Source organism: Coffea arabica, chromosome 8e (assembly GCF_036785885.1).
Source record: "Coffea arabica cultivar ET-39 chromosome 8e, Coffea Arabica ET-39 HiFi, whole genome shotgun sequence".
NCBI classification, from domain to species: Eukaryota; Viridiplantae; Streptophyta; class Magnoliopsida; order Gentianales; family Rubiaceae; genus Coffea; species Coffea arabica.
Window position 1 is genome coordinate 13,129,399 of NC_092324.1, and position 10,456 is coordinate 13,139,854.

The 10,456-nt window shown below is 34.3% G+C and overlaps 1 protein-coding gene across 1 annotated transcript; it reads left to right on the forward strand.

Moving 5' to 3' along the window:
* The first annotated feature begins 850 nt into the window (after positions 1 to 850).
* On the forward strand, positions 851 to 9,698 carry LOC113704297 (carbon catabolite repressor protein 4 homolog 4-like). Its single transcript, XM_027226104.2, has 10 exons — positions 851 to 994; positions 1,472 to 1,572; positions 1,656 to 1,696; positions 3,221 to 3,270; positions 3,984 to 4,053; positions 4,191 to 4,312; positions 5,120 to 5,253; positions 6,742 to 6,886; positions 6,992 to 7,139; positions 8,964 to 9,698. The coding sequence occupies exons 1-10, from the start codon at positions 936 to 938 to the stop codon at positions 9,267 to 9,269; spliced, it is 1,176 nt and encodes a 391-aa protein (XP_027081905.1). The 5' UTR covers positions 851 to 935; the 3' UTR covers positions 9,270 to 9,698.
* Positions 9,699 to 10,456: the final 758 nt, after the last annotated feature.

Consider the following 10,456-nt stretch of genomic DNA (forward strand, 5'->3'; position numbering starts at 1 on the left):
GTTGCAAATGCTATTATTGAATCATGTTAAGTATCCAAATAATTTCATTCTAAAATTGACAATTTTTTTTTGCTTCTCAAACAAGTTTGAAACCATTTAAGCACTATTTCCTTTTCCAATCCATCTTTCATTTAGATACATAAATTAGGGGTGGCACAAATATTTTTACAAATCCTAGTGTTGGTTTACAAAAGAAGAGATTATAATTCATAGACTCTCTTCGTCCCATTGAAAGTGTCATACTTTTTTTTTTTGTTGTCCCAAAATATTTGTTATGTTTAATATTTCTAACTATTTTATTCTCTGAAATTCACTTTATGTCCTTTATTAATGATGTATAAAGACTAATGTGATAAGATTGCTTTCTACTTCTTACTTTGACCAGCATATGATTAAGGGTACAAGTGGAACAAAAGGAAATTTTTTTTGATGAAGTGTCTCGTGTATAAAAAACACATATTCCCAAACATAACTAATTATATGGGACAGAGGGAGTAATTTGTTTTGAACAAAACCAAATGTCAAAAAATTACAGAAAACCACATGTTAAGAGAAGATGGGCTAAATCCATACGCCTTTGTTCAAATTCCACAATTGGTACAATTTTTAGTGCTAACGCTACAAGTTATTAATGCTAATGGTGTAAGTTCTTAATGCATGTAATAGGGGTTTGGATTTAGATGATAAGGGTGTGTATTTAGCCTAGCTCTGGAGGAAAATACTTTGGGACAAAGAATTTATGTACACATGCAACTATAGAGTATAAACAAAATATTTGATCTTGTGCACAAAAAAAAAAAAAAAAAAACCACATGTTTTTGCACTGGCCTTGCAAATTAATCTTGTTCGGCCTTTCACTCAGTGGGCTGTAGGACGTGGGCCGTGGGTTTAAGGAATAAAATCATCCGGACCACCAATTGTATTCGAAAGAAAGAATGTGGAGAGCAAGTTACTTTTTCTTCCCTCGCTTCTCTTCTCCTTCCTACTCTTCCAGGTACCCAAACTCACATACCAGTTACTACTATATGTAATATGTGCATGGTTTTAATGGAATTTTCAATACTTGAATGCAAATTTTAATTGGGCCATTTGGGTATTGGGGTTGTTGCTCCTGCCTCAATTTTTGATGATTTTGTGAGGAATTGTTGAATAAAAAAGATGAATATGTTGATTAATTGTAGTACTATTGCAAACTCATTATTCTGAAAAACCATTGATTGTTGAATATTTCTTTTCTTGTTTAGCTTGAAAACTATAACCATCCCAAGTCTAATGCCTACCATTTTATTGAGAGAATGCCATATTAGTTTCGATAGTTTTGGTAGCCATAAGCTATAGTGCAGTGAGAATTGGAAGTTTAGACCTACTTTAGTTTGTTGATATGTGTTTTTGGTTTAAAAATTGACCTTTTTCCTGAAGATTTGATGCAATTTTAGTCAAGTTCTTGTGGATTGATAAAATCGTTTTGCAGTACAATTTGTTTGTGCAAAATGAGCTGCAAAGCAGGTCCTGTAATACCCAAATTTATTCCTGTTGAGACAAGTGAAATTACATCAATAAGTAAGCCTGACGGTAAGTTTCTGGATTTTACTTTTTCGTCCTTTGATCTTTAATTTGTTCTTGCTGGTTGATGTAATGGATTGTACTATTTACAGGCATGAGGTTCAGCCTTGTGTCATATAACGTTCTGGCTCAGGTGCGTGGATGAAGGTTATAAGTTGGTTGAATTTCTTAGTTTCTCTCAAATTAATTTTTAAGCATTTTATCTGATTTGTATTAAAATTATTTGGGAATAATAGAAACACGTGAAATATTAGCAGAATTGTGAAGGTTAAGCACAATAGATGGGATGCTGTAATTTGGGTGGTTGAACCTCATCAATATCAGGTGCCCACGCGTAGGGAATCAAAGAGATGTGGAGTTTGAATGGGTGGGAAGTTTTCTTCATGGCTCAAGCTTCAATTGGATAGGGACCCACAAGGTTTTGTTTTGCCTGTGGGAATTCACATGAAAAGGAACGAGGAATTATCAATGCATGAAGTGCTTTCTGAGCCTAACATGAAAGTAGATATTTGGCATGTGTGGATTGGGGCTTGTTTTTGCTTCATGAACACTTTTGGCACGTACATAATACTGTGATTAGTACAATTTGACTCGGTAGTTTTCTATTATAGTGTTGACTTAAGCATCCCAAACAAATACAGTTCAAAGTAAACTGCTAGGCAGTTTTGCACGTTCAATTATGATTTTACTGTATTGCTGTTTATTTGAAATCAATTTTTCAACTTTAAGAATCTTTTCTTTACTCATTCTTCTGCTTTAACTTGGACAGAATTTGGTTAAAAGAATGATTTCCTGGTTATCTTGTTGACTATAAAGATATTTTTTCTGCTGCTAAGTTGGTACTTTCATTTGTGTTTGCTCTTCTTACAAAAAGAACATATTGGGTAATAGAAGAAAGCTATAAGAAATTTGGTTAGGAATATCTCAGATAATGTTTAAGGGTTTTACAATTGGTTTAAATTGTTGAATTATCTTCTGAAAGTTGGAACTGATCTTATTCTAGTCCCTAAGCATTTAGTGAATTGACTTGGTCCTAATTCCTTCAAATTTATGCCATATTTTTGCCAAAGGTTTATTCGACTATTTTTCTACAGATAAAACAGTTCGAATGGTGTGGGTGCTTAAGTGGCAATGAGGTTTGCCAAGTACTAGTAGTACTAGTGTTAAAAAGATACAAAGGCAACTTGGAGGATGAATAATTGGTTAAGAGATTTTACAAATCTATCGTTTTTAGTTCTGAATTAAGTCATTTACAACAACAAAAAAAGATTTGTTTGAAATAACAAAGAAAATAAAAAGTTTAGTTATCCTTATGAAATCTGAAAATAAACCAAAGATTTCAAAAGAAAGGTTTTACTACCCAAGAAATCAATTTGTGGTTTTTTGGGAACTGCAGTTCCAGGTGCTGTTTGGCTTTGTAAAATGTATTTTGGTCTTGTGTCTTTGAAGGCTATATCTGAATGATTTTTGCATGAAGTTGATTTTGTCCACTCATCCTATTACCGGTAATGAACCATCTGAAACAACTATGATATCCTCCGTTCTCATTCTATTTCACGAGCTGAATGCTTAGTTAACATGGTTGTCAATTAATGGAATTTGGACAGTTTCATCTTTTTGTAATTTTTCTAGTTTGTATAATCATTTTTAATTGCAGGCATACGTGAAGAGTGCTTTGTTTCCACACTCTCCCTCATCTTGCCTCAAGTAAATATATCGTCCACATTTGCTGTTTTATGTGATCTTTAAGTCCTCTCATTCCACAATTGTTTGTGAGTGGTATTTTCCCAAAAATTGGATTGATTATGCGTTGTTCCTCTTGCTTACCAGAATCCTCTGAACCTTTTCACTTTGCATTGAAGTTAAGTTTTTTTCAGAATTTCTGCATGCCTTAAACATCACTAACATTTGAGCTCTATCTCATTTATAATGTTTGTTGATTATGTCAAGTGACATGGAAATTGGGCCCTACATTAAAGCTAAAGGAGAAACATCATAGATCCTATCATAATTAATGAACAGAAAAAATTTCTTTGCTGCTGCGCTGCTTGCTTTTGTGTTGAAATTCTTGAGCATTCAGTTCCAGATAAGATGTATTGACCTCTTAAGTTAATTTTCTCGGTACTTTATTCTGTTCAGTTTGCTTGGTTTTCTTTTGCAACCATCAAACTAACAGCCTTTGCTGGAAGAACTCTTGTATGATTTTTCTTATTGTTTAGGATAATAAAGTGTTCAATCTTTAGGTTCGTTTCATTTAACTTCATCCTTAATTATGTCAGAAATAAAATTATGTAATCTGTTTCGACAACCTTGGTTTAAGTAGTCTGTTAATCTAGTGCATGCTTATCTGGATCTTTTATTTTCAATCATGTGCTTGTAACTTTTACACTGGTACTTAAAGAGCATGTGTTTTTCAACAGATGGAAAGCTCGATCTCAAGCAACATTGACAGTTCTCAAGAATCTTGGAGCAGATTTTCTTTGCTTACAGGTTTCCGTATAGTATTTCTCAACTCTTAGGACAGCATTTTTCTTCTACACTCTTGATCTTCATAGCTTCTCAGTGTTCTTTGTTTTCCATGACTTAGGCATTCTTCGTTGAGTAATGTCTTGGTTCATGTATACCAGGAAGTAGATGAGTATGATAGCTTCTACATGATGAATATGGAGAATCTTGGCTACTCAAGTATCTATGTTCAAAGAAGTGGACAAAAGCGTGACGGATGTGCTATCTTCTATAAGCGTACCAGGTATATCCTGCAATGGTGATGCCTGATATCAATGGGTTTGACAGTGCTACTTTCATTTTTGCTTTAACCGGAAGATTGATTTCTTAGTTCTTCAAATGTAAAAATGTACTTAAACTGACTTTTCTGGAAGTGGATATCTTGAATCCTCTAGTATGCATTTCTGAAAATTTATTTAATTTGCTGCATAAAAAGGATTTCTCATTATTAGACTTTTTTCTTAGCTCATTTAACATTGCAAAAATATTTTCTGATTTTGTATGTGATTGGTTTAAGTCAAACTTTGCATTAAACCAGAAATTGAAAATGTATAAACTGTTTGTCTTATAAAGAGTCTTTCTCTGGAGCCAACTTGCCTGGATGCCCTGGATAATTAGACATTAAGATCATGCAAACATGTCATCCTGATTTTTTTTTTCAAAGGCTTCTTGCATGCATTCATGTCACCAAATTTTACATATTTTCATGCAAATAAAAGTGAAATTATTTATAGTCTTGCCGTAATGTTGGTTTCAGTTTATCTCATTTATATTTAATAAAAGTAGGATTTAGTTGGTTATGTTCCTAATCAGGATCATATTTTCGTAGGGTTGTTTCCTGGCCTTTTTGTCTAGTATTAAAGTTGTATATGTACCATGTTACCATTTAAAACACACATTGTCAGTCTCAATCACAAGAGGTAGCTGATGCAGAAATAGATGTTCTTGAATATTCATTTTGCGGATGTAGGGTAGACAAAATCACAAACTTGTTACAAAACACAGTTCTTTAAAAGTTCTTCTCTGACCTTCAGTTTCGGTATTTTATTAGTGCAGAGCTGGTCTTAGAGCAAGCAATAGATTACAATGATCTCATAAACTCTATTGAAGATACAGCAGCTTCATCTGGTGATAAAGATGGTGTTTCAATACCAAGTGGAAACGCTGATAATGAATTAAAAGATGGTAAACATGCACTATTGATCCTTCCCTTTCCATTTATACCATTATTAAGCCTTTTGATAACTCTACTACGTTTCCTTCTTAAATTAGTTACATTTCTTTTGGATAAAATGGAAACTAGATGTACTAAATAAGAATGTTCATATGTTACAAGACTCTTAGGCGTTGTTTGGATTGCATTTTTCTGGATTTTTTTGTAGAAAAATTACTGTAGCGATTTGATATATGTGAGGTAAAAAGGTGATTGGGAAATGTGTTCACAGAAAACGTAGCAATTTTTTTTTGGAAAATTGCTGTCCAAACAAGGCCTTAATCTGGAAGTGTGACAGTATGTCATAATTCTATATCTATGGGACATAGAATTATCAACATCCTTGCATAGAAGTTCATGCTTGCAAATTTCAGAAATTTCTAGACAATATTGTGTTGTAGAAAGTTAGTTGTTGCGCCCTGTTTCAGTGATTGGTTTCTTCCTTTATTTTTTGATTACTTGGATGTGTACTCCCAGCAAAGTGTTAATGCTTCTTCATTGATTCTATTAGAATATGAAGTTAAAGGAGTAACTGTTTCTTATCCACAGTTAGGAAAAGAAGCAAATTTTGATGTGTGTTGTAATTAAGTTTCAGGGAGGAGATTATTTTGGAGCTTTGTTAGGTGCTTTGTATGTTGAAATGGGATTTGTCCATGCTAAGTAGTTTGTAGATTATCGATTCCTTTCATTAGATGTTTGTTAATACTTGAAAGATTCACTCAGCATGTTGCATCGACATGCTAGTTTCTCATATTTCCTTCTCTTAGTACCAGTTGCATATGGAAGCTCTTTAAATAGTTGTACATTGATGATATTGAGGAAAGATATGTTCCAAGTCTCGTTTGATATTGGAAGAAGTTTACTTACTGATTGAAAAGCAGGGATATGATAAATAAATTTGTTTTAATTTTTGCTTACTGTAAGAAGGCTAATGCATGGCCCTCTAGACAGGAGTTTAAGTTTGCAGAACTGGTATAAGTTCAGAGTGTTTCATGGTCCTGGGTTCATCTATTGTAGTTGGTCAAATGTATGCCTTTTCTGTCTCTGGTAATTCTCTCCCTGAATGTTTCTCAATCTCTCTGCATTGTCTTTTGACAAATAATTTACAACCTAGTTATTTTTCATACTGGTCTCATTACATGTCACTTCTCTTCTCTGTCATAAGAAACAAATATAGCATTTTGGGGCTTCCAAAGCGTCAAGATAACATGTATATACTGGCTTGTTATTTATTAAATATTTTGAAGTCTTCAACATCATAAATTCTCGAACAGAAAAAAGTTGTTAGCTATAACAATTATGACTGTTAGTACTGTCCCCTTCCTGACACACTACAAGGAGTTGTGCATATAGTTGCTATGATACTTTCATACACATCTTCCAGCTGAAGCCTGTCTAACTGAACTTATTTGACATATGGTGTTCCTATGCTACAACTTGAGATTCTTTTTGAGATGCAGATTTGTGTAAAGCTCCAGGAGATCATGGTGATCTTAATGATCCTCGTGTTAGACTGAAACGTGATTGTGTTGGTGTCATGGCAGTCTTTAAACTCAAAGTTCCTTCCTGTGACCCTATTATCATTGCCAATACCCACCTTTACTGGTAATCCATGCAAATTACTATTGTCCATTTTGTTTGGTGGTTTCTGTGGCATTTGTCTTGTCCATCCTGAGATCAATGATGGGCATCTTAACTTTGTTGCTTCAGGGATCCAGAATTGGCTGATGTCAAGCTTGCACAAGCTAAATATCTACTTTCCTGCTTAGCTCAATTTAAGCAGCTAGTTTCTAGCCAATTGGATTGCACACCTTCCATAATCGTGGCTGGTGACTTCAATTCAGTCCCTGGAGATCAGGTTTTCTTTCAACTTGTGTGTTTTTCGTTTGGATTTTCTGTTGTTTGCTGTGCTGTTTGTGTGGATGGTATTTGATTCCTATATATCCCATATGGTATGTTCAGCATTTTATTGTTACTCAAAGAATTCATTGATAATGGTACTTGACTCAAAGAATCACCCAGCTTGTGTCCATTTACGCTTTTATGGGGGCCTTTTCTGTATTTGGCCCACCTTTGTCCTTGGTTGGGTGTGGTTTATACATGTGCTGGACTGAGTTTGGGGTGACTACTGAGCTTTTATCCTAATCATGTCATGCACATGCTCTTTCCATAAGGATGGGGACACTAATAGAAAGTATGCATTTTGAAGTTTGTGGACATGCAATCTTGAGCCCTTACTACTATGAATTTGATGCTTGGACGCTAAGGCCTTAGTATAATGTTGTGGGCATGCATCTATGCCACTAGGATGTGTCTCACAATTTACTTGTCTGGTCAGTAATAATATGTGTGTTAATAACTGCAAACAGATATATGGCCTTTTGTATTGTCTTTCATCATATGTCAAACAATTGTGTGTTTGAGCAAGGTTTACTAAGGCTTTAGGGCTTCAGATACTGCAAAATAATATGCTGCAGCACCAAGCTGCTGAGATGTTGATGGACTTGTTGGATAGCTTATCAAGGTTCATGGTAAATAGTTCATGCCAATACTAGGTTAAATCTGCAGTAGTGGAAGAATGATGAAGAAAAGATTAAGGAACTTGAGAGATGACTCCTGGAAACTTCCATGCATCAAAAATGCCATAATATAACCTGAAGAAGGAGGCTAGAGTTTGCAGGAACTTTTATTGACTGAATTCTGTCTCTGTTGGAAGAGAAGTAGATTATCTAAGACTCCAAAATCTTTTTCTACCTTGACCAGGATTTACTTTTTTACAAACACAAAGTAAGATTCTTTTACTAAACCAATTGAGGCCTTAAAATGGTTCTCAACTTTGATTCTAGGACAAAGACACAGCAGGAAGCATTTATATGTATGTGTGTATGTACGAATATCAAAATTGCATAATTTCCTGCAAAACAGAAAATTTTTCATTAGCCTTTGTAATAGAAAAACCAAAATAGACACTACACAATTATGCAACTAAGTGCCCATGTCTTGCTAAAGTAAACTTCACCTTTTCCATTTTCCAATGAATCCATTCAGTGCTTGAGCAAAATTTTGGAGAGCTTGTATATTCACACACTATCTGTTGGCTGCATGAGTATGTCTCCTCATTTGTTTTCTCTGGTTAATTTTTTTTTTGTCATTAGGTAGTATTCAAGTTAAAGTCCTTTAAGCTAAAAATTCCAGATAAAGGTGCACTTGCTGATAGGTGTTGTGAACTATTTTTCTTTCAGAACTTGTGTTAAACATTAAACTACTAGGATAGAATTATTTTTTAGAATCATATTATCCATGTGATTGTTCATCTGTTTTCTTTCCTGGCCAAATCAAGGATTTGGGGCTTCTTGCAATGCTACTTAAATATATGAGCCCATTTTAAAATAAAACTAGTTAAACATTTTCCCACGAAATACTCTACTAAAAGCAAATATCACTTTTTTTTTTTTGGATCTTCAATGATTAAATATGCTCTTCTCTGTGTGTATCTTTAGGCAATCAATCATTATACTATCAATTTGTACTGGTATACAGTTTGCTTTGAATATTTTCTTCTGAGATTCAAGTTTAGTGCCGTAATTTTTATAAGATCTTAAAATGAGCTTTAATAGGATGCTGTTGCTGATTGTTTTTAGCTGGTAATTATGATTTTTAAGTGAGACTTCTGTTATTTCAGGTGTATCAGTACCTTGTTTCTGGCTCGTCTTTGCCTGAGCACCTGCCAGAAAGTCGGGATGATCAACCCCTTCCTCTATCTAGTGTTTATGCCTACACAAGAGGGGAACCACACTTTACAAACTGCACTCCTGGGTTCACAGGAACTCTCGATTATATCTTATTTTCTCCTACTGGAGATGTAAAGCCAGTCAGTTTCCTTGAACTTCCAGAATCAGAGTCCCCTGATGTGATAGGTGGATTACCAAATCATTATCACCCAAGTGATCATCTCCCAATTGGTGCTGAATTTGAAGTTCTCCAGTAGTTGACGTCTGAGTTTTAGTCTACAAGCACATAAAAAATGCTTCGGGTGATCCCTCGATTTACTAATTTTTCCGGTTTCGAAGTTTTTTAGCAGGGCCTTCATTCTCATATATTTGGTAGAACTGTAGCAGTTCCAGTCCCCAAGTTTTTCGTTGGTCCTTTTTTTTCATGTAGTCATTCATTGGTCCTATTTTATTGATTCTGTGAAAATTTTGGAGAAATGTCACAAGTGTAACTTCATTGATCCACTTAGTGGAAGTAGCGTTAGGAGTTCTTTCCAGGAGTAGGTTATTTCTTTTGGAGTGCGTGTGCGCTAATGAAGACATCTCTTTTGCTGCTTCGATTTTTGTTTAATAGGCAGTCTCCCTGCCTTGAGCTGTATGTAATTTTCACCTTCTTGATTGAAAAGCATTGCTTTTCCCTCATCAAACTTGAGTTTTTTTTTTTTTAATATTAGAGTAGCTTCACTTTTGATACGTTCAAAGAGTACACATCAATTTGATTAACAAGAAGTACGGTATCTGTTTGTCTTCAATTTGCTAGCCAACAAGCCCAAAATTTTAAGGATTAACTTTTTACGTGCTCATAGTGTAGTAATTTTTTCACACTAGTAGCTATAGAAGTATATTACATGCGTATGATTTGAATTTCAAGTTTAAATTCATGTCATATGGCGTAATCAAAACCTGTTAGTATAAAGAATTTTTTACATTAACAGTGTATAAAAAATATGCTCAAATTTTAATGGTTTGTTAATTGTTAGGCACTCACTTGGAGGCTAGAACATGGCAAACTCCAAGAGTTAAGGTTGCTACTTCTTGGGGAAGCAGATGGTTGATGTTTTACGACCAGAAGCAGCAGCAAGTATTTTAATGATTTTATTGAGGTCCAGGGTTCTTAGGCAAAGATACATCCATCGCCTTGAGTCTTAAATCTATTGATTTGTAATCATAAATTTGAAGCCCTCTTTTTTAACTTAATATTATTTTTCTAAACACTAACAATTTGAGAACCTTCTGATATTTGCTATAGAATTTAAGTTTCTTCCTAGAAATTATTTAAGTACAAGAACATGTAGTAATAACTATTACTAAGAGATGTGGTGAATCCTTTTCTCCAGAAGTTTAGACTAGCAAAAGTTTGTTTACAAACCGTGAAATTCCTCGTTTAAGAGGATTTTTGTTTCTA